The 25837-nt window shown below is 38.3% G+C and overlaps 1 protein-coding gene across 2 annotated transcripts in view; it reads right to left on the reverse strand.

Moving 5' to 3' along the window:
- The window catches only part of ARHGEF4 (Rho guanine nucleotide exchange factor 4), a 173077-nt gene that overhangs the window by 93941 nt on the left and 53299 nt on the right, over positions 1-25837 (reverse strand). For both annotated transcript variants that reach the window (XM_047869525.1, XM_047869524.1), the window contains exon 2: positions 14158-14284. In XM_047869525.1, the coding sequence (XP_047725481.1) occupies positions 14158-14284 (127 nt within the window). The remainder of the gene's footprint in view (positions 1-14157; positions 14285-25837) is intronic.

Here is a 25837-nt window from a genome sequence, read left to right on the forward strand (position 1 = left end):
ACCACTGCCTCTCCCCTTCTTCCCAGCTCAGTGAGTTGGGAGATTTCACTCCAGATGGCTAAAGCAAAAAACATGGGGCTCCCTCTCTCATCTCCCAGCTGGAGAGCTTACTTCACTAGAAGAGCAGTATTTTTCACCCTGTCCCCAACTACCTGCTATTGAGGCTAAGTCCTGGGTGAGAATGGTTGAGCAGTGGGGACTCCCTTCTTCAGCACACTGAGCATATTAAGGCTCCGCTATCTCTTCCCCCTGCTTGTGAGGCTGTCATTCCATGCCAGGCAAGCCCAGGGGACCATAGACCAATGTACACTCCTTCAGTGATTGTCACTCAGAGAGAAGCCTGCCATTATCCCCATCCCCAGCTCCAGAGCTCTTGCTCAAATATTTTGCCTAGGGGTAAAATTTTGACTGTGGGAAGGCTGTAAACAGATTATTGCTAATTTTTTCCTAGAAGAACTGCCCTCATTTGTATTAGAGCATGGAGAAGTTTAAACCTAAAGGTGCTTCCCAGAGCAGGGAAGCTTCTGGTGAAAGGCATTTGGGAACATATTCATGGATCTAATGAAAATACAGCCTAAAATTATAAGCCCATTAGTTTTCAAGAAAGAACCAGGAATGAGCTATTTCTTTGCAAGAAAGAACCAAGAATAAGCCCTTCTGGGATCAGAACAAATACCAAACACAGATCTCTGAAACTATTCCTTCAAAGGAGCCAGAATTTGAGCAGCTTATGCCCCAAGGCATTGTTGTAAACAGTAGACTAATCAGCTGCCAATCAGTGGAATTTAAAAGCTGAGTTTAACAATAGAAGGGTCAATCTATCAGGAAGATATAACAATTAAAAAACATATATGCCTAATAACAGAGAACCAAAATACATAAGGCAAAAACCAATAGAAATGAAGGAAGAAAGGGATATCCAACTTTCAATAATGCATAAAACAACTATACAGAAGATCACACAAATAGAAGAATTGAACAAAACTACAAACCAATTAGACCTGCTAGTATCTATACAGCATACCACCCAACAATAGAAGATATATTCTTCTCAAGTGCACATGGGACACTTTCTAGGATAGACCATATATTAGTTCATAAAACAAACTTCAGTAAATTTAAAGGATAGAAATAATACAAAGCATGTTTTTTGACCACATGGAATAAAATTAGAAATCAGTAGTGGGAACTTTAGGAAACTCACAAATATGTGGAAATTAAACAATACACTCCTAAGTAACCAATGAGTCAAAGAACAGACCAAAAGAAAAATAAGAAAACACTTTGAGATAAATGAAAATGAAGACAAAATATGCCCAAACTTATGGGACACAGCTAAAGCAACACTTATAGGGAAGTTTACAGCTGCTTATGCCTGTATTGAGAGAAGAAAGCTCTCAACTCAACAACCAAATGTGCACCTTATAACACTAGAAAAAGAAGAAATGCAAAACCTAAAGCAAGCAGAAGGGAGGAAATAATAAAGGTTAGAGTAGAAATCATTACAGAAAAAAACCAGACAACAGAAATATAGAGAAATAGAGAACAGATACAGAATAGAGAAAGTAAAAGAAACCAAATGCTGGTTTTTAGAAAAGATCAACAAAACTGGCAGACCTTCAGTTGAAGAAAGAAGACTCAAGAAGAGGAGGATCAAGAATAAAGAAGAGTACTCAAATTACTAGAATCAAAAATAAAAGAGGGGACGTTACTTCTGACCCTACAGAAATGAAAAGAATGATAAAGGACTACTATAAACTATTGTATACTAGGCATTGAGATGACTTAAATGAAATGGACAAATTCCTAGGAAGACACAACTTTCAAAACTCACTCAAGAAGAAGGAGACAATCTGAATAGACCTACAAGTGGAGATTGGATCAGTAATCACAAGACTACCTACAGAGAAGAGTTCAGACCCTAGTGGCTTTATCCCTGAATTCTACCAAACATTGAAAAAATAATTAATACCAATTCTTTACAAACTACTGCAAAAAGTAGAAGAGGAAGGAACATATCCCAACCCATTTTATGAGGCCAATAGTACCCTGATACCAAAACTGACAAAGATATTACAAGAAAACTACAGACCAATATCTCTTATGGATATGGATGCAAAAATCCTGAATAAAATACTAGTAAACCAAATTCATCAAAACATACAGGGATTTATATATCTTAACCAAGTGGGATAAATCCCAGAAGTGCAAGGGTGGAGTAACATCTGAAAATCAATTAATGTAATATACCATATCAGAATAAAGAACAAAAGTTGCATGATTATCTCAATAGACCCAGGAAAAGCACTGACAAAATTCAACACATTCTCATGGTAAAAAAACAAAAAACTAAGAAAAAAGCCAAACAACTCAACAAACTAGGAATAGAAGGTAAATTTACCTGATAAGGGTGTCTATGAAAAACCTACAGCTAACAACATACTTAATGGTGAAGATGGGATACTTTATCCCTAAGATCAAGAACAAGGTATGGATACCTACTCTTGCCATTTCTATTCAACTTTACTGTCTGGAGGCTATAATCAGGACGGTTAGGCAAGGAAAAGAAATAAAAGACATCTAGATGGGAAAACTACCTCTATTTACAGATGACACAATCTTGTATGTAGAAAATCCTAAGGAATCCATTAAAAAAAATGACTAGAGCTAAGAAATGAATTCAACAAGGTTGCAGGATACAAGATCAATATACAAAAATCGATTATATTTCTATATAGTTCTATATACTTTCAATGAAAATTAAGAAAATTTCATTTGCAAAGCATCAAAAAGAATAAAATACTTAAGAGTGAATTTTTCAAAAGAGGTACAAACTTGTATTCTGAAGGTGATGAAACATAGTTGAAAGAAATAAAAGAAGATCTAAATAAATGGGAAGAATCCCATGTTTGTGGATCAAGAAATTCAGCATTGTTAAGATACTCTCCAAATTCATTTATAGATTCAACACAGTCCTCATGCTAACCCAAGCTGATTTCTTTGTAGAAATTGATACCTGATTCTAAAATTCATATGGAATTGCAAGAGACTCAGAATAGCCAAGACATTCCTTAAAAGGAAGGGTAAAGGAAGAGAAAGACTCCACTTCCCAATTTCAAAATTTACTACAAAGCAATAGCAAACAAGACAGTGTGGTACTGGTACAAGGACAGACACAGATCAGTGGAATAGAACTGACAGTCCAGGAATAAATCCGTATCTATGATGAACTTACAAGGCTACCAAACCATTGAAAGGGGAAAGAATACTCTTTTCAACAAATGGTACTGGAACAACTGGATATCCACATGAAATTGAACTCAAATAAAAAAACTTAAATGTAAGAGCTAAAACTATGATACTCTCAGTAAAAAACATAAAGGCAAATACTCATGACCTTAGATTTGGTAAAGAATTCTTAGATATGATATCAAAAGCATGGGCAACAAAGGAAAAAGATAGATAAGCTGGATTTCATCAATATTAAAAAAAAATTCCGGGGCACCTGGGTGGCTCAGTCAGTTGAGTGTCCACCTTTAGCTCAGGTTAAGATCTCGCCATTTGTGGGTTTGGGCTTTGCATCGGACTCTGTGCTGACAGCTTGGAGCCTGGAGCCGGCTTTGGATTCTGTATCCCCCTCTCTTTCTGCCCCTTCCTCGTCCGTGTTCTCTCTCTCTCTCAAAAATAAATAAACATTAAAAAATTAAAAAAAATTCTGTGCTTCAAAGGATACCATCAAGAAAATGAAAGGACAAACCACAGGAGAAAATATTTGTAAAGATTATTTATCTGATAATTCATGTGCATCTAAGGTATAGAGAACACTTACAACTCAATTAAAAACAGCCAGATATCCCAATTAAAACACAAACTGATGGTTACCAGAGGGAAGGTGGGTGGGGGGCGGTGGATGAAATACATGATGGGGATTAAGGAGTCCACTTGTGATAAGCACCACGTATTGGAAATGTTGAATCACCATATTATACACCAGAAACTAACATTACACTATATGTTAACCTACTAGAATTTAAATAAAAACTTAAAAAATGAGTAAAAGATTAGACATTTCTTAGAAGAATAGAAGACATATAGATGGCTGGTCAGTATATAAAAAGAGAAATATAAATCAAAACCACAATGAGATATCACTTGACACCCACTAGTTTTAAAAAATCAAAAAGTCAGATAACAAGTGTGGTGAGGATGTCGATGTTGGAGAAATTACACTGGTGGTGGAAATGTAAAATGGCACAGCTTCTTTAGAACACAATTTAGCAAAGGAGGAAGATGGCAGCGTAGGAGGACGCTGGGCTCACCGCGTCCTGCTGATCACTTAGATTCCACCCACACCTGCCTAAATAACCCAGAAAACCACCAGAAGACTAGCAGAATGGATTCTCCAGAGCCAAGTGTAGACTAGAGGCCCACGGAAGAGGGTAGGAAGGGCGGAGAGGTGGTGCACACTACACGGACTGGCGGGAGGGAGCCGGGCCGAGGGGCAGCCCACTGGCAAAGTAGAGCCCTCAAGTCTGGCTTGCAAAAGCGGAGGGACAGATGGAGTATGTTCGGACAGCAAGCGGGACTTAACATCTGGAAGGTTATAAGCTAACAGCTCTGCTCGGAGAGCAGGAGGGCTGGAGGACTACCGGAGGGAGAGTTGTTGAGCACTGGATGACAGAGCTCAGCTTGGCAGGGAACAAAGGCGCTCACCAGCACCATCTCCTTCACCCATCTTCCAGCCAAAATCCCAAAGGGAACCAGTTCCTGTCAGGGAACTTGCTTGCACCGCGCAGACACCCAATGCTGTGCTTCTGCGGATCCATCCCTCCTGCGGTGGGTCTGACTCACTCCTGGTGCTGCAGGGCCCCTCCTGAAGCGGACCACTGAAGGAAAAGCGAGCTGAGCCTGCCCCTCCCGCCCCTGTGCAACTTGCCAATCCACCCCGGCTAATACGCCAGATCCCCAGCACCACAAGCCTGGCAGTGTGCAAGTAGCCCAGACAGGCCACGCCACCCCACAGTGAATCTGCCCCTAGGAGAAGGGAAGAGAAGGCACACACCAGTCTGACTGTGGCCCCAGCAGTGGGCTGGGGCAGACATCAGGTCTGACTGCAGCTCCACCCACCAACGCAAGTTATTCAACACAGCACAGGGGAAGTGCCCCACAGTTCTGCACCACTCCAGGGACTATCCAAAATGACGAAATGCAAGAATTCCCCTCAAAAGAGTCTCCAGGAAATAATGACAGCTAACGAACTGATCAAAAAGGATTTAAACAATATAACAGAAAGTCAATTTAGAATAATAGTCATAAAATTAATCGCTAGGCTTGAAAACAGTATACAGGACAGCAAAAAATCTATTGCTACAGAGATCAAGGGACTAAGGAACTGCCAGGAGGAGCTAAAAAATGCTATCAATGAGCTGCAAAATAAAATGGAGACAACCACAGCTCAGACTGAAGAGGCAGAGGAGAGAATAGGTGAACTGGAAGATAAAATTATGGAAAAAGAGGAAGCTGAGAAAAAGAGAGATAAAAAAATCCAGGAGTATGAGGGGAAAATTAGAGAACTAAGTGATGCGCTAAAGAGAAATAATCTACACATAATTGGTATTCCAGGGGAGGAAGAGAGAGGGAAAGGTGCTGAAAGGGTACTTGAAGAAATAATAGCTGAGAACTTCCCTGATCTGGGGAAGGAAAAAGGCATTGAAATCCAAGAGGCACAGAGAACTCCCTTCAGACGTAACTTGAATCGATCTTTTGCACGACACATCATAGTGAAACTGGCAAAATACAAGGATAAAGAGAAAATTCTGAAAGCAGCTAGGGATAAACGTGCTCTAACATATAAAGGGAGACCAATAAGACTCCTGATGGATCTCTCTACTGACACTTGGCAGGCCAGAAAGGAATGGCAGGAAATCTTCAATGTGATGAACAGAAAAAATATGCTGCCGAGAATCTTTTATCCAGCAAATCTGTCATTTAGAATAGAAGGAGAGATAAAGGTCTTCCCAAACAAACAAAAACTGAAGGAATTCAACACCACTAAACCAGCCCTACAAGAGATCCTAAGGGGGATCCTGTGAGACAAAGTATCAGAGAAATCACTACAAGCATGAAACCTACAGACATCACAATGACTCTAAACTCATATCTTTCTATAATAACACTGAATGTAAATGAACTAAATGCGCCAACCAAAAGACATAGGGTATCAGAATGGATAAAAAAACAAGACCCTTCTATTTGCTGTCTACAAGAGACTCATTTTAGACCTGAGGACACCTTCAGATTGAAAATGAGGGGATGGAGAACTATCATGCAACTGGAAGTCAAAAGAGAGCTGGAGTAGCCATACTTCTATCAGACAAACTAGACTTTAAATTAAAGGCTGTAACAAGAGATGAAGAAGGGCATTATATAATAATTATAGGGTCTATCCATCAGGAAGAGCCAACAATTATAAATGTCTATGCGCCAAATACGGGAGCCCCCAAATACATAAAACAATTACTCACAAACATAAGCAACCTTATTGATAAGAATGTGGAAATTGCAGGGGACTTTAACACCTCACTTACAGAAATGGATAGATCATCTAGACACACGGTCAAGAAAGAAACAAGGGCCCTGAATGAGACATTGGATCAGATGGACTTGACAGATATATTTAGAACTCTGCATCCCAAAGCAACAGAATATACTTTCTTCTTGAGTGCACATGGAACATTCTCCAAGATAGATCACATTCTGGGTCACAAAACAGCCCTTCATAAGTATACAAGAACTGGGGCGCCTGGGTGGCGCAGTCGGTTGAGCGTCCGACTTCAGCCAGGTCACGATCTCGCGGTCCAGGAGTTCGAGCCCCGCGTCGGGCTCTGGGCTGATGGCTCAGAGCGTGGAGCCTGTTTCCGATTCTGTGTCTCCCTCTCTCTCTGCCCCTCCCCCTTTCATGCTCTGTCTCTCTCTGTCCCAAAAATAAATAAACGTTGAAAAAAAAATTAAAAAAAAAAATAAGTATACAAGAACTGAGATCATACCATGCATACTTTCATACCACAATGCTATGAAGCTTAAAATCAACCACAGGAAAAAGTCTCGAAAACCTCCCAGAGCATGGAGGTTAAAGAACACCCTACTAAAGAATGAATGGGTCAGCCAGGCAATTAGAGAAGAAATTAAAAAATATATGGAAACAAATGAAAATGAAAATACAACAATCCAAACGCTTTGGGATGCAGCGAAGGCAGTCCTGAGAGGAAAATACATTGCAATCCAGGTGTATCTCAAGAAACAAGAAAAATCCCAAATACAAAATCTAACAAACACCTAAAGGAAATAGAAGCAGAACAGCATAGACACCCTAAACCCAGCAGAAGAAGAGAAATTATAAAGATTCAAGCAGAAATAAACAATATAGAACCTAAAAAAACTGTAGAGCAGATCAACGAAACCAAGAGTTGGTTTTTGGAAACAATAAACAAAATTGATAAACCTCTAGTAGGCTTCTCAAAAAGAAAAGGGAGATGACCCAAATAGATAAAATCATGAATGAAAATGGAATTGTTACAACCATTTCCTCAGAAATACAAGCAATTATCAGGGAATACTATGAAAAACTATATGCCAACAAACTGGACAACCTGGAAGAAATGGACAAATTCCTAATCACCCACACACTTCCAAAACTCAATCAGCAGGAAATAGAAAGCTTGAACAGACCCATAACCAGCAAAGAAATTGAATCAGTCATCAAAAATCTCCCAACAAATAAGAGTCCAGGACCAGATGGCTTCCCAGAGGAGTTCTACCAGACGTTTAAAGCAGAGATAATACCTATCCTTCTCAAGCTATTCCAAAAAATAGAAAGGGAAGGAAAACTTCCAGACTCATTCTATGAAGCCAGTATTACTTTGATTCCTAAACCAGACAGAGACCCAGTAAAAAAAGAGAACTACAGGCCAATATCCTTGATGAATATGGATGCAAAAATTCTCAATAAGATACTAGCAAATCGAATTCAACAGCATATAAAAAGAATTATTCACCATGATCAAGCAGGATTCATTCCTGGGATGCAGGGCTGGTTCAACATTTGCAAATCAATCAACGTGATACATCACATTAATAAAAGAAAAGATAAGAACCATATGATCCTGTCAATCAATGCAGAAAAAGCACTGACAAAATTCAGCATCCTTTCTTGATAAAAACCCTCGAGAAAGTCAGGATAGAAGGAACATACTTAAAGATCATAAAAGCCATTTTTGAAAAGGCCACAGCTAACATCATCCTCAATGGGGAAAAACTGAGAGCTTTTTCCCTGAGATCAGGAGCACGACTGGGATGTCCACTCTCACCGCTGTTGTTTAACATAGTGTTGGAAGTGCTAGCATCAGCAATCAGACAACAAAAGGAAATCAAAGGCATCAAAATTGGCAAAGATGAAGTTAAGCTTTCACTTTTTGCAGATGACGTGATATTATACATGGAAAATCTGACAGACTCCACCAGAAGTCTGCTAGAACTGACACATGAATTTAGCAAAATTGCAGGATACAAAATCAATGTACAGAAATCAGTTGCATTCTTATACACTAATAATGAAGCAACAGAAAGACAAATAAAGAAACTGATCCCATTCACAATTGCACCAAGAAGCATAAAATACCTAGGAATAAATCTAACCAAAGATGTCAAAGATCTGTATGCTGAAAACTATAGAAAGCTTATGAAGGAAATTGAAGAAGATATAAAGAAATGGAAAAACATTCCATTCTCATGGGTTGGAAGAATAAATATTGTCAAAATGCCAATACTACCCAAAGCTATCTACACATTCAATGCAATCCCAATCAAAATTGCACCAGCATTCTTCTCGAAACTAGGACAAGCAATCCTAAAATTCATATGGAACCACAAAAGGCCCCAAATAGCCAAAGTAATTTTGAAGAAGAAGACCAAAGCAGGAGGCATCACAATCCCAGACTTTAGCCTCTACTACAAAGCTGTCATCATCAAGACAGCATGGTACTGGCACAAAAACAGACAAATAGACCAATGGAATAGAATAGAAACCCCAGAACTAGACCCACAAACGTATGGCCAACTCATCTTTGACAAAGCAGGAAAGAATATCCAGTGGAAAAAAGACAGTCTCTTTAGCAAATGGTGCTGGGAGAACTGGACAGCAACATGCAGAAGGTTGAAACTAGACCACTTTCTCACACCATTCACAAAAATAAACTCAAAATGGATAAAGGACATGAATGTGAGACAGGAAACCATCAAAACCCTAGAGGAAAAAACAGGAAAAGACCTCTCTGACCTCAGCTGCAGCAATCTCTTACTCAACACATCCCAAACGCAAGGGAATTAAAAGCAAAAATGAACTATTGGGACCTCATGAAGATAAAAAGCTTCTGCACAGCAAAGGAAACAATCAACAAAACTAAAAGGCAACAACGGAATGGGAAAAGATATTTGCAAATGACATATTGGACAAAGGGCTAGTATCCAAAAATCTCTAAAGAGCTCATCAAACTCCACACCCGAAGAACAAATAACCCAGTGAAGAAATGGGCAGAAAACATGAATAGACACTTCTCTAAAGAAGACATCCGGATGGCCAACAGGCACATGAAAAGATGCTCAACGTCGCTCCTCATCAGGGAAATACAAATCAAAACCACACTCAGATATCACCTCACGCCAGTCAGAGTGGCCAAAATGAACAAATCAGGAGACTACAGATGCTGGAGAGGACGTGGAGAAACGGGAACCCTCTTGCACTGTTGGTGGGAATGCAAATTGGTGCAGCCACTCTGGAAAACAGTGTGGAAGTTCCTCAAAAAATTAAAAATAGATCTACCCTATGACCCAGCAGTAGCACTGCTAGGAATTTACCCAAGGGATACAGCAGTACTGATGCATAGGGGCACTTGTACCCCAATGTTTATAGCAGCACTCTCAACAATAGCCAAATTATGGAAAGAGCCTAAATGTCCATCAACTGATGAATGGATAAAGAAACTGTGGTTTATATACACAATGGAGTGCTACATAGCAATGAGATATGGCCCTCTGTAGTAACGTGGATGGAACTGGAAAGTGTTATGCTAAGTGAAATAAGCCATACAGAGAAAGACAGATAGCATATGTGTTCACTCTTATGTGGATCCTGAGAAACTTAACAGGAACCCATGGGTGAGGGGAAGGAAAAAAAAAAGAGGTTAGAGTGGGAAAGAGCCAAAGCATAAGAGACTCTTAAAAACTGAGAACAAAGTGAGGGCTGATGGTGGGTGGGAGGGAGGGGAGGGTGGGTGATGGGTATTGAGGAGGGCACCTGTTGGGATGAGCACTGGGTGATGTATGGAAACAAATCTGACAATAAATTTCATATATTAAAAAAGAAAAGAACACAGTTTAGCAATTCTTCAAATGATTCAATATAAAGTTAACATCTGACCCACCAGTTCTAGTCCTATGTATGTGAGTGAAAACATAAGGCTTCACTAAAACTTGTACATGAATTTTTATAGCAACATTATTCATAATAGCTGAAAGCTGGAAACTGTCCAAATGTCCACCAGTAGATGAATGGATAAGCAAGTTGTGGTACATCTGTATAAAATGGGCTATTATTCAGTCATCAAAAGGAATGATACATGTGACAACATGGATGAACCTTGAAAACGCTATCCTCAGTGAAAAAAGTCACAGAAGACTAGGCCCTATAGGATTCCATTCATATGCAAATCCAGAATAGGAAAATTTGTGGTGATGATTACACCTATATGTGAACAGACTAATAAAATCTGAATTGTACACTTTAAATGGGTGAACTTTATGGAATGTGAACTATATTTCAATAAAGCTGTTTAAAAAGTAGAGAAATTCACCCATGAGATATAATTGGCTTGAAGAAAGAAGTGACCCATACCTTTGAAATAACAATGGAAACAGAAGGCAAGTAGGAAAGTGCCTGGTAGAACCTCGCCAACCTCCCTAAGTAATGGGCATGGGCTCTGGAGGTGCAGAGGGTTTTACACTAATCTGTGTGCATCTGTGTGCTGGCAACTTGCAGAGTTGTATCTGGCTCTGCTGGTTCCACTGAGAGTGGAGTGGATGTGGTGCAATTTATTCTGGGCACCAACTTGTGGGGCAAAGGGTGGCATGCTCCCACATCAGGATAATTCTTGGCTACTCCACACATGTAAAAGAAATGCTGAAAAGAAGGAAAGTTTCCTGGTGGCACTGCTTACAGCTCCCTCCAAGGTGACTGAACTTGTGATACACATTACAGGGAAGCCTTTCACTTCCTGCTTCAGCTGTGTTTGAAGGAGTTTAATAGCACTCTATAGCAGTCTCTGAAAGGATGTTGTCTCCAACTACTTGATAACAAGCCCTTGTTGGGGAAAGATTGATGTCTGTAAGGATAAGAGAGAAATAGAGAAATTTCACCTATAGAAAAACTACCAGTCAAAACAAATGCAGGTGAATTTGCAAATAAATTTATAAAACATGAACAGGAGAAAGTTTTTACGAAATTCTCAATATTCTGTTTTTACCAAACTTCTATAGGACATTGGAAAGATTTATTGTAGATTAAAAGTGTGATCACTGAATCACAAATCTAGGAGGCAATGAACAGGTAGTAAAACCAGAAAAACAAAGGAGAAGATAAAACAGAAATTCTCCAAGACCTAAGCGGAAATATTTTTTAAAATAATGAAAATGATGAGAGAGGTTCTAGGGATAGAGACTGGAAATATAACCCCAGAAGTCTGGAACAGAACAGTTGGAATTGAAGTGATAAAGAAAAGAAGGCTTTCCTAAGCTAAATACAGAGACCCAAGTTAAAGTCCATATTAACTTGACTGTCAATATTAACCTGATGAAATGGGAAAAGAGGAATTATTATTCCTTTTTTAAATAATGAAGGAATCTGAAATACAGAGAAATGAGGGATGTGCACGATTTCTCACCCCCATATCTAGTGCAGCTAGAGCCAGAGCCCTGATCTCTTACATCCAGAGCAGTATCCTTGGGGTGCAAGCATGTCAGGACATATGTGTCACTGAGGTTTTTTGATTATTCTGCAATAAATTCACCTGTCAATTAAAAAAAATTTTTTTTATGTTTTATTTATTTTTTGACAGAGAGAGAGAGACAGAGCATGAGTGGGGGAGGGTCAGAGAGAGAGGGAGACACAGAATCCAAAGCAGGCTCCAGGCTCTGAGCCATCAGCACAGAGTCCGATGCGGGGCTGGAACTCACAGACTGCTAGATCATGACCTGAGCCGAAGTCGGACGCTCAACCGACTGAGCCACCCAGGCGCCCACACCTGTCAATTTTTTAAAAAATTTATTTATTTATTCTGAGAGACAGCGTGAATCGGAAGGGGCAGAGAGCGGGAGAGAGAGAAAGAGAGAGAGAGAGAGAGAGAGAGAGAGAGAGAGAGAGAGAGAGAGAATCCCAAGCAGGCTCCGCAGGGTCAGCGCAGAGCCCGACATGGGGCTTGAACCCATGATACCGTGAGATCATGACCTAAGCCAAAATCAAGAGTCAGACGCTTAACTGACTGAGCCACCCAGGCACCCCCACCTGTCAGTTAATTCAAATGAACCTCTGAAATTTTAGGCACATATGATTATTAAGCTTTGGATTTGTAAGAAAGTTCTAACTTCAAAGGGCAAATTCAGCCTTGAGAATTATCACTGGAAAAACACTATTGTCACCAATTACTGCTCCTTCCATGAGCCTGTAAATAATCCCATAACTTAATGAAGACCTATGTTAGAAATATCTGTTTCCTTTGAAAACATTCTTTCAGCAGTTGTCAAACTTACCTTTTCATGACTTTGCTTACTGTGAATTTAAATCACAAACAATCTGGGAAAGAATAAGTCCACTGCATGATGCAGCATAAGCACATACATTTGCTAATGGAAAATAATCATGTCCACCACCTAATCAGAGCAGCTAGCTCCCCCAGGACCAGCACCTAGTATGCACTGAGTTGGATTCAGAGTTCAGGACCAGTTCTGCATCAGAGCTGACCTCCCTCAGGATGGCATATGCTGCACTTGAACCCCCAGAGCCTAGCCACTCTGCTCCTGTCATCTTTTGCCTGGAATGTCAGTCCTGTTCCCACTCCCCAAGTCTGGATGAAGTACATGTTTGACAGGTGTAGCTATTTTGCTTTTTCAACCCTGTCTAGGGATTTACCATTCTTTATATTTAAAACATATATATTTATTTATTTTTGGGTGAGTGCAAGCCGGGGAGGGGCAGAGTGAGGGGGACAGAGGATCCGAAGCAGGCTCTGCACTAACAGGCTGACAGCAGTGAGCCCGATGTGGGGCTCAAACTCATGAACAGTGAGATCATGACCTGTGCTGAAGTTGGACACTCAACCAACTGAGCCACCCAGGTGCCCTCCATTCTTTGTCTTTCCTAAACACCAGATTGGCCTCTCCTTCCAGCCAGCTTTCAGACAATAAGGTTGCTAATAAAATCTGCACCTGCTCAAGATCTGACACTTGACACCGGGAGCCCTTGAACATTTTCAGCATATGCAAGCCCCTCCTAGGTTAGGTCTGGGAAAGGTGGTGGCTATGCATGAGGATGCCCTATCTTGGCCCAGTTTCCTTCTGGCACAAAGGCCAGTGCTTTTATGGGCAAATATATGATGTGATGCTGTTTGCCATAGATTTGGGTAAGAGACTCAGAGAAGCAGCCATAAAACTCACAGAAGAAGCTTGTCTGTCAAAGGGAAAACACACTCAAGTTCCATTCTAGACTAAAGACAACTCTCTATGTGATTATTTCTTCTGCAAGTTATATATCCTATAATTATATCCTATTGCTAGACCCAAGAGATGAACATTAGTTTTACTCAAAATAAATGAATGGAGGCAGGTTTGGGGATTCAATAATGGAATCTTCCCCAAGCCAATAATTCCCTTTCTCTGGGTGTTAGGGACCTCTTCCTAACTGAAGGGATAAGAGACACTGGTTTATCTGTCTCACCTTCAAGCTACTTCTGCCAGACAAGTAAACATAGCAGTCAACGATACTCTCTCATTTCTTGTCCTTCTTTCTAGGACACCAGAATATAAAACAAAAGAGAGAGGCACATGACTCACCAGTGTCTGGTAGGTACTCTGGCCAGCCCATGCAGTTCAGTCCTGTTGGGGCACTCTGGGAGAATGGATGGTTTCTTCTAGCGAGACTCAAAGACTCTGGAGAGGTCACAGTCATCTTCCTCCAACACTGGGAGAGGAGGAAAGAGGCAGAGAGTAAATGAAGAAAAGAGATGATATGCTGTTATTGCCACATCGTACTTTTTTCATTGTCCAGGATCTTTGCTGTGAGCAGGGTACACAGCCAAAATGCACACAGCTTCAGGAGGTGCCATTTACATCAAAATCCATGAGGAAAAAACCCAGAAAACTTCTCCTGGAGTCTGTAACCTGTATGACCATATATGATAATTGTGGCAGAACAGGTTGTCATTCAACAATGTGAAATAAGGACTATTGAGAAGGTCTCAAAACCCCCAAATCTCCAGCTGCTCAGTCACACAGTCTGACATTTCTCCAAAAGCATGACTGTTAGTTTTAATTAAGGCATATTATTTTAGGGGTGCTTAAGTAAAATACTACCCATGAAGTCCTGGGCATTTCATAAATATGAGACAGACTTACCCTTCAAATTGTAAGGACCAGTGTTGCATAGGGTCTTGGGAAGACAAGGGATATTGTCCCATTCTTTATCATCCCATCATCCAGATATAAAATTGCCCCCTTCCAGTTTTGTCTACTTTGTAAGGTTATTAGATTAGCTTAAACATTTTCATATGTAGGGGCACCTGGGTGGCTTAGTCGGTTGAGCATCTGACTTTGGCTTGGGTCATGATCTTGCAGTCTGTGAGTTTGAGCCCCATGTCGGGCTCTGTGCTGACAGGTTGGAGCCTGAAGCCTGTTTCGATTTCTGTGTGTCTCCCTCTCTCTTTACCCCTCCCCTGCTTGTGTTCTCTGTCTTAAAAATAAATAAATGTTTAAAAAAATTTTTAAATTTGGTATGTATTCAAATAAATGTTTGTTCCTTTCCCTTCTCTTTTGTATCCCTGAAGTGATTAAGCAAGTAGTGCTTAGAAAATTATTTTGTTGTCCCTATGATATCCTCTGGCTTGATCTCAACAGCAACTTGAAACTGGGTGTGCCCAAAAGGTACTCCAAAAGAAGCCCTTTCTGGTCTGAAGAGAAGGAAAAGGGGCCCCTAAGAGTATGAACGAATGGGGGAAATCTTCTCTGTTGTTGTTTCCTCCCACCCCCAATTCCCAGGAAATCCTATTGTAGTATGGCAATGACAGCCCGATAGGCACCTAAAACCCTGAGGAAGGGGAATCCTCCACGACTAGAGGAGCTTTGGTCCTAAGAACATGGAGGTGGGAGGAGAATCCTGTTTCATTTTTCTATCTCTGTTTTCCTGCTGCTTGGCTCTAGAGGCAGACACATTTGCAGGAAGTATATTGCAAAGTAAGAAAACAAAAGCCCATCTTTCTTGCAAAAAGATCAGGAATATAGGGGCTTCTGGAACCATAAAGTGTCTGGAAGAATTCAGAGAGGAAGGAATTCAAGAAAATGATCCCAAAAAGTGTATAAACTCCAGGACTTACCCCAAACTGTGCATGGGTGGATCTGAGCCTAAACAGGGTAGAAAGTCTTTGAGGACTGAACTATGGACTAGAATATTTTACAGGTCCCAGACTAGCCACTGAGTGATTTACATTATCCAAATAGCACTGAAAACACCTTGAAAACTGAAATGACCTAAGAAACATATACCCTGAAGGCCAGTAAGAACTTGTAGTCTAAATTGGATCAACTTCTTAAAAAATGTAATAGCCATCATTCTCCACAGCAACTAAACAAGGTTCAGAGTCTCATAACATAGTATTCAAAATGTCCAAGATATTATTCAAAATGACTTAACGTACAAACAACTATGAAAATCTCAGTAATGTTTAAGGGAAAGGACAACCAACAGATCTCAACACCAAGGTAACATGGTAGTTGAAATTATCAGACTTTAAAGCAGCTCTTATAACCAGACTCTAAGAAATAAGGGTAAATACTCTTGAACTGAATGGAAAATAACAGCAGGGAGATATAGTTGACACTTGAATAACACAGGTTTGAAGTGTGCGGGTCCACTTACATGTGGATTTTTTTTTTGATAACTACAGTACAGTGCTGTAAATGTATTTTCTCTTCCTTATGATTTTCTTAACATTTTCTTTTCTCTAGTTTACTTATTGTAAGAATAAAGTATGTAATACATACAACATGAACAAGAAGTGATAACTGACTGCTTATGTTAGTAAGGTTTCTGGTTAACAATAGGCTATTGGTAAATTTTGTGGGAATCAAAAGTTATGTGTGGATTTTGACTGTGTGTGAAGTTAGCACTCTTAACCCCTCTGTTGTTCAAGGGTTAAATATAGATGAAAAAAAGAATGAAATTGATATATTAGAACTATATAATAGTTCTACACATTAGGAGTCCCAGAAGATGAAGAGAGAGAAAAAGGGACAGAAGGTTTATGTGAGCAAATTATAGATGAAAACTTCCCTATTCTGGGAAAGGACACAGATATAAAATCCAAGAAACACAGAGAACTCCCATTAAATTCAATAAAAGCCAGCCATCACCAAGACATGTCATAGTCAAATTCACAAAAAACACTAACAAGGAAAGAATATTGAACGCACCAAGGGGAAAAAAAGTCCTTAACCTACAAGGAAAGACAGATCAGGTTCATAGTAGAACTGTCCACAGAAACTTGACAGGCCAGAAAGGACTGGCGAGATATATTCAACATGCTAAATAGGAAAAATATGCAGCCAAGAATACTCTATCCAGCAAGGCTGTCATTCAAAATAGAAGGAGAGATAAAGAGTTTCCCCGACAAACAAAAACTACAGGAGCCAGCCCTACAAGAAATTTTGAGGACTCTTTGAGTGGAGAAAACAAAAGACCAAAAGCAACAAACACTAGAAAGGACCAGAGCGCATCACCAGAAACCAACTCTACAGGCAACACAATGTCACTAAATTCATGTATTTCAATAATCACTCTGAATGTAAATGGACTAAATATTTCAATCAAAAGACAAAGGGCATCAGAATGAATAAAAAACAAGATTCATGTATATGCTGCCTATGACTCATTTTAGACCTAAAGACACCTGAAGATTGAAAGTGAGGGGATGGAGAACCCTCTAACATGCTAATGGACGTCAAAAGAAAACTAGAGTAGCGATACTTACATCAGACAAATTAGATTTTAAAACAGACTGTAACAAGAGATGAAGAAGGGCATTATATCATAATAATGGGTTCTATCCACCAAGAAGATCTATCAATTATATTTATGCCCCCAGCTTGAAAGCACCCAAATATATAAGTCAATTAATCACAAACATAAAGACACTCATTGATAATAATACAATAATAGTAGGGGACTTTAACACCCCACTTACAGTTATGGCATCTAAGCAGAAAACCACAGGACATACCTCCTCATAAGGAAACAATGGCTTTGAATGACACACTGGACCATATGCACTTTGCAGATATATTCAGAATATTTCATCCTAAAACAGCAGAATACACATTCTTTTTGAGTACACATGGAACATTCTCCAGGACAGATCACATACTGGGTCACAAATCAGCCTTCAACAAATACAAAAAGATTGAGATCATGCCATGCATATTTTCAGATCACAACACTATGAAACTTGTAGTCAACCACAAGAAAAAGTTTGGAAGACCTTCAAGTACATGGAGGTAAAAGGACATTCTATTAAAGAATGAATAGGTTGACCAGGAAATAGAAGAAATTAAAAAAATACAGGAAGCAGGGGTGCCTGAGTGGCTCAGTTAAAAGTGTCTGACTTTGGATTTGGGCTCAGGTCATGATCTCACAGTTCATGAGATAGAGCCCCACGTAGTGCTCTGCGTTGACAGTGGAGCCTGCTTGGGATTCTCTCTCTCTCTCTCTCTCTCTCTCTCTCTCTCTCTCTCTGTCTCTCGTTTTCTGCCCCTCCTCTGCTCATGCTCTCTCCCTCTCTCAAAATAAATAAATATTTAAAAAATACATGGAAGCAAATAAAAATGAAACCATGACAGTCCAAAACCTTTGGGATGCAGCAAAGGGAGTCCTAAGAGGGAAGTATATTGTAATTTAGGCTTATCTCAAGAAGCAAGAAAGGTCCCAAATACACAACATAACCTTACACCTAAAGGAGATAGAAAAGGAAGCAAATAAAGTAAAGCCAACAGAAGAAGGGGAATAATAAAGATTAGAGCAGAAATAAGTGATACAGAAACAAACAAAAAACCCAGTAGAACAGATCAATGAAACTAAGAGCTAGTTCTTTGAGAGAATTAACAAAAATGATAACCCCCTAGCCATACTGATCAAAAAGAAAAGAGGAAGGACCCAAATAGATAAAATTACAAATGAAAGAGGATATATCACAATCAATACCACAGAAATACAATTATGAGAATACTATGAAAAATTATATGCTAACAAACTGCAGGCAATCTGGAAGAAATGGATGAATTCCTAGAAACTCACAAACTACCAAAACTGAAACAGAAAGAAATAGAAAATTTGAACAGACCCTTAACCATCAAAGAAATTGAACCAGTAATAAAAAATCTCCCACCAGAGTCCTGGGCCAGATGGTTTCCCAGGGGAATTCTACCAGACATTTAAAGAAGAGTTAATACATATTCTTCTCAAACTGTTCCAAAAAATAGAAATGGAAGGAAAACTTCCAAACTTATTTTATTGAGGCCAGCATTACTTTGATTCCAAAACAAACACCCCACTCAAAGGAGAATTACCCTGATAATATGGCTAATATCCCTGATAATATGGATGCAAAAATTCTCAACAAGATACTAACAAATCGAATTTAATAGTACATTAGAGTATTCACCATGATCAAGTGGGATTTATTCCTGGGCTGCAGGGCTGATTCAATATTTGCAAATAAATCATCATGATACACTCTATTATAATAGAAATGATAAGAACCATATGGTCTTGTCAATAGATGCAGAAAAGCATTTGATAAAATACAACATTCATTCTTGATAAAAACCCTCAACAAAGTAGGCATACATGGGACATACCTTAACATCATTAAGGCTGTATATAAGAGATCCACAGCTAATATCATCCTCAAAGGGGAAAAATTGAGAACCATTTCTCTACAGTTAGGAACAAGACAAGGATGTTCACTCTCATCATTACTATTTAAAATAGTACTGGAAGTCTTAGCCTCAGCTAAGGGGTTCAGAAAACAAAACCCTGGATACAGAACCCCTACAGAACTTTGGTGTTCTGAATAGAAAACCCAGAAATGGACCCACAACTGTATGGTCAACTCATCTTCAACTATGCAGGAAAGAATATCCAGTGGCATAAAGACAGTCTCTTCAGCAAAAGGTGTTGGGAAAAACTGGACTGCAATATGCAGAAAAATGAAACTGCACCACTTTCTTACACATACATAAAAATAAATTCAAAATGGATAAAAGACCTAAATGTGAGACAGGAAACCATCAAAATCCTAGAGGAGAACCCAGGCAGCAACCTCTTTGATCTCACCTGGAGCAACTTCTTACTAGACATACTGCCAAAGGCAAAGGAAACAAAAGCAAACATCAACTATTGGAATTTCATCAAGAAAAAAAGCTTCTGCACAGTGAAGGAAACAATCAACAAAACTAAAATACAGCCTAGGAATGGGAGAAGACATTTGCAAATGACATATCTGATAAAGGTTTAGTATCCAAAATCTATAAAGAACTTATTAAACTCAACAGCCAAAAAACAAATAAGCCAGTTAAGAAATGGACAGAAGACATTCATAGATACTTTTCCAAAGAAGACATCCATATGGCTAACAGACATATGAAAAAAATGCTCACCATCACTCATCATCAGGGAAATACAAATCAAAACCATGATGAGATAACCACCCTCACACCTGTCAGAATGGCTAAAATTAACAACATAAGAAACAACAGGTATTGGCAAGGATGCAGAGAAAGAGGAACACTCTTGCATTGTTGGTGGAAATGCTAATTGATGCAGCCACTGTGGAGAACAATATGGAGGTTCTTCAAGAAACTAAAAATAGAACTACCCTACCATCCAGCAATTGCACTACTAGGTATTTGCCCAAAGGACACAGAAATACAGATTCAAAGGGGTACATGCACCCCAGTGTTTATATCACTATTATCAACAATAGCCAAACTATGGAGAAACCCCAAATGTCCATCGACTGATGAATGGATAAAGAAGACGTGGTATGTATGTGTATACACACACACACACACACACACACACACACACACACACACAATGGGATATTACTCAGCCATCAAAAAGAATGAAATCTTTCCATTTGCAGTGACATGGATGGAGCTAGAATGTATTATGCTAAGTGAAATAAGTCAATCAGAGAAAGACAAATACTATATGATTTCACTCATTTGTGGAATTTAAGAAACAAAACAGATAAACATATGGGGAAAGTGGGGGGAAGAGAGGAAAACAAACCACAAGAGACTCTTAATTATAGAGCACAAAATATGGGTTGATGGAGGGAGGTGGATAGGCAGTGATCTAGATGGGTACTAAGGAGGGCACTTGTGATGAGCACTAGGTGCTGTACGTAAGTGATGAATCACTGAATTCTACTCCTAAACCAATATTGCACTGTATGTTAGCTAACTAAAATTTAAATTAAAAAAAATGAGGAAGAAAAAAAGAAATTTCTGAAAACATTCTAAATGTGATGAAAAAAAAAACCCCTTAGCTTACAGTACAAGAAACTCAGCAAACTTCAAACAGGAAAACCCAAGAATATCAATGCCCAACACATCATAACTGAACTACTGAAGACTAGAGACAATGAAAAAAATCTTGAAGGCAGCCAGAAACTAACAACAAATCATGTATATATAAGGGAACAATCATTCAAATGACTACACATTTTTCATGGAGGCCAGAAAGAAGTGGAACAGTATTTTTTAAATGCTACACCAACTGTCAACCCAGAATTCTATATCCAACAAAAAATACTTTAGGGAAGAAAGTGAAATAAATACATTCTTAGATGAAGAAAACTAAGAAAATTTGTCACTATCAGACCTACACTAAAGAAATTTTAAAGCTCTTCATACTAAAGGGAAATGATACTAGAGAGAAACTTCAAAAGTCAGGAATTAAAGGAAGAGCAATAGAAATAGTAAATATATAGGTAAGTATAATAGATATTTTTCTTTAAGTTCTTTAAAGTATGTTTGACTTAAAAGCAAAAATGACAATATTTTCTGATAGGGTTTTCGATATATGCAGATGACCTATGACAACTACAGCATTAAGGGGGTATATTAAAGAGACCTGTATGGTGGAAGGTTTTCTTTTTTCTTTTTTTTCTTAGGTAGGCTCCACATCCAATGTGGGGCTTGAACTCACAACCCTGAGATCAAGAATTTTATGCTCTATTGACTGAGACACCCATGTGCCCCCTGATGGAAGATTTTATACATCTCTCTTGGTGTAGTAAAATACCAAGTATAAGTGAACTATGAAAAGTTAAGGATGTGTATTAATTCCTAGCCTGGATATTAAGAAAAAAATCCACATAACAATATATAAAGAAAACAATATATAAGTTAAAATTGAAAATTTAAAAAATAATCCAAAGACAGTAAAAGGAAACAGAGCAATGAATCAGAGGAACAAGCAGAGAACACCGTAGATCTTAATCCCAAACACATCAATAATTACATTAAATTTAAATACGAACATATAATTACAGAGATTTTCAAAATGGATTAATGAAAAAAAAAAGACCCTGACCATATGCTATCATAAGAAATCCACTTTCAAAATGATGAAGGTGGGTAAAAAGTAAAAGGATGGAAAAACATATGTTACACAAACACTAATCAAAAGAAAAGACTAATATCAGACACAACAGACTTCAGAGCAAGGAAAATTACCAGGTATACAGGAGGACACTACATACATAACAAGAGGGTGAATTCACCAAGTAGGCAGGACAACCCTAAATATGTATGCATATAACCACAGACCTTCAAAATATATGAGAAATAGAAATGCCACAATTATGGTTGGATACTTTAACACTTCTACTGCAGTGAAAAAATAAAAGAAACAGCAAGTGAACAGATGAAGGGAACAACACCATCCACCAAATAGAACTGACACTTATAGAACGGTCCACCCAACAATTTCAGAATATGCGTTGTTTTCAAGTGCACACAGAATATTCACTGAAAGACTATATCCTTGCTGATAATGATAATAACAATGGTAACAACAACAACGTAAGTTTAAAAGGATTGAAATCATACAGAATATGCTTCTCCATAATGGAATTACACTAGAAATCAGTGATAGAAAGTTAGAGAGTCTCTACTTAGAAATTAAGCAACACACTTCAAAATAATCCATGGTAGTCCAGTGACCACACTTTGAGAACTGTAATCCAGTTTTCCAATTCCTTCAACATATGCTTTTTTAATTCCTAATGTTCTGATTCTTTCAAGTTACACTGTAGTATTTTTGTGTTCACTAGTAGAAACTATCAGACCATTATTTGACTCAACTAAGTACATAATCTCCACTTCCCATTAAATTATCAGGACTCTCTCTTAGGCCCCCAAACCTGTTAAAATCAGAGAATTTCAGACTTAGAATTCTCTAGAAATCTACTTTAGTCCTGGTTAAGAGGGCAATGGACCCCACACATGTATTTGTGTAGGTCCAATTACACCTGATTTTTAAAATAGTCATATAAACTGGTGACACTATATCATTTTTCCAAAACTCTGTCAAGCCATCTTTCACATGGATTACTAAAACATTCTCCTAAATCTTCTCTCCTTCCTCTACACCATATTTGTCATGCCACTCCCTGTTTAAGCCCTAAAAGCCTGCCATTCCTTATAGGATTAAGTCAAGATTGACTGATGTGGGGCCAACTTTTTCACATTTTGTCTTCTAGCCACTGTGGCAACCACTATTATCTGCCTCTCTACCACCAAGAACCGACCACTCACTACTGCCTGATACTCCATGAATTCCATACTATCATGCCCTTAAAAAATTATAGAGGTATAATTGACACATAACATTATATTGATTTCAGGCATACAACATAATTATTTGATATTTATGTGTATTGCAAAGTGATCACCACATAAACCTAATTACTACATGTCCCCATACAAAGATAATTTTAGAATTAGCTCTTTTGACAAATTTTGAGCATATGCTATGATATTATTGATTATAGTCACCATGCTGTATATTATGTCCCCATGACTTATTTATTTTATAATGGGAAGTTTGTACCTCTTGACCCTTTTCAACTGTTTTGCCCACTCTCCATTCCTTCCCTTCTGCAGCCACCATTGTGTTCTCTGTATCTATGAGTTTTGTTTTGTTTTTTAGATTCCACATATAAGCACATTTATCCAGTATTTATCTTTCTCTGTCTGACTTAATTTGCTTAGCATAATTCCCTAGAGGTCCATCCATGTTGTCACAAATGGTAAGATGTCATTTTCTTTTATGGATGAGTAATAGTCCACTGTGTATTTATATTTAGCTTTGTTCTTTCTCAAGATAGCTTTGGCTATTCTTCTGTGGTTTCATACAAATTTTAGGATTTGTTTTGTTCTAGTTCTGTGAAAAATACTATTGATATATGCACCCCTATGTTTATTGCAGTGTTACTTATAATAGCCATGATATGGAAACAACCCAAGTGTCTGTTGATAGATGAATGGATAATGAAGACATACAGTGGAATATTATTCAGCCATAAAAAAGAATTAAATCTCGCCATTCATGACAACATGGATGAACTAGGGATTTATGCTAAATAATCAGTCAGAGAAAGACAAATATATGATTTCACTTATATGTAGAATCTAAAAAGCAACACAAATAAAGAGAAACAGATTCATAAATATAGAGAAAAAAACTAGTGGTTGCCAGAGGGGAAGGGAGTGGGGGAATAGATGAAATAAAAGGGGATTAAGAGGTAAAAGCTTCTAGTTATAAAATAAATAAGTCACAGGGATAAAAAGTACAACATAGGGAATACCGTTGTAGGGAATATTGTAAATAACTTTGTATGGTGACAGACAGTAGCTAACTTACTGTGGTGAGCATTTTGTTATGTAATTATCAAATCACTATGTGATCCACCTGAAACTAATATGTTTTATACCAACTGTACCTCAGTTAAAAAAAACATATTGTACTGGCATAAGAACAAACACAGATCAGTTGAACAGAATAGATGGCCCAGAACTAATCCCATGCATGTATGGTCAATAAATTTATGACAAAGCAGGCAAGAATGCATAATAAGGAAAGGATAGTCTCTTCAGTAAATGGTGCTGTGAAACATGGACAGCTATATGGAAAATGAAACTAGACCACAATCTTATACCATATACAAAAATTAACTCAAAATGGATTAAAGACCTAACTCTAATGCATGAAATCATAAGTCTCCTAAAGGAAAACATAGGTAGTAATCTCTTGGACACCAACCTTAGCAGTACTTTTCTATGTTTCCCCAGGCAGGAAACAAAAGCAAAAATAAACAATTGGGCTACATAAAATTGAAAAGCTTTTGCATAGTAAAGGAAACCATTAATAAAATGAAAATTCAGCCTACTGAATAGAAGAAAGTAGGGGCATCTGGGTGGCTCAGTCAGTTAAATGTCTGGCTCTTGATTTTGGCTCAGGTCATGATCTCATGTTCATGAGATTGAGCCCCACATTAGGCTCTGTGCTGACAGTGCAGAGCCTATTTAGGATTCTCTCCCTTTCCCTCTTTCTTCCCTTTCCCTGTTCACACACTCTCTAAAACAAACAAACAAACAAACAAACAAACAATTGTATTTGCCAATGGTATATCTGATAAGGGGTTAATATACAAAATATAAAGAACTCCTACAATTCAACACCAAGTAAATACATAATCCAATTAAAAATTGGCAGAGGAATAGGCATTTTTCTAAAGAGTACTTACAGATAGATGGCCAACAGACACATGAAAAGGTGCTCAACATTACCAGTCATCAGAGAAATGCAATCAAAACCACAGTGAGCTTTAACCTCACACCAGTCATAATGGTTAGTATCAAAAAGACAAAAAATAAAAAGTTTTGGCAAGGATGTGGAGAAAGGAGAACCCAGTCACTGTTGGTGGGAATGTAAATTGGTGCAGCTACTATGGAGAACAGTATGGAGGTTCCTCAAAAAACCTAAAATACCATACTATTTTGATTACTATAGCTTTGTAATATAGTTTGAAATCAGGGCGCATGATGTCTCCAGCTTTGTTCTTCTTTCTCAAGATTGTTTTGGCTATTTGGGATATTTTGTGGTTCCATACAAATTTCAGGATAGTTCATTCTCTTTCTGTGAAAAATGCCATGGTAATTTTGATACAGATTACACTGAATCTGTAGATTGTTTTGGGTAATATGGACATTTGAACAATATTAATTCTTCCAATCCATAGGTATGGTATATTTTCTATTTGTGTCTTCTTCAATGTTTTTCTTTAATGTCTTATAATTTAGTGTACAGTGTAATTTAATCATGGAGGTCTTTGATTCCTAGGGATTGTATTATTTTTTTTTAATTTTTAAAATGTTTTATTTTATTTTTGAG

The sequence above is a fragment of the Prionailurus viverrinus genome, chromosome C1 (genome assembly GCF_022837055.1).
Source record: "Prionailurus viverrinus isolate Anna chromosome C1, UM_Priviv_1.0, whole genome shotgun sequence".
Taxonomy (NCBI): Eukaryota; Metazoa; Chordata; class Mammalia; order Carnivora; family Felidae; genus Prionailurus; species Prionailurus viverrinus.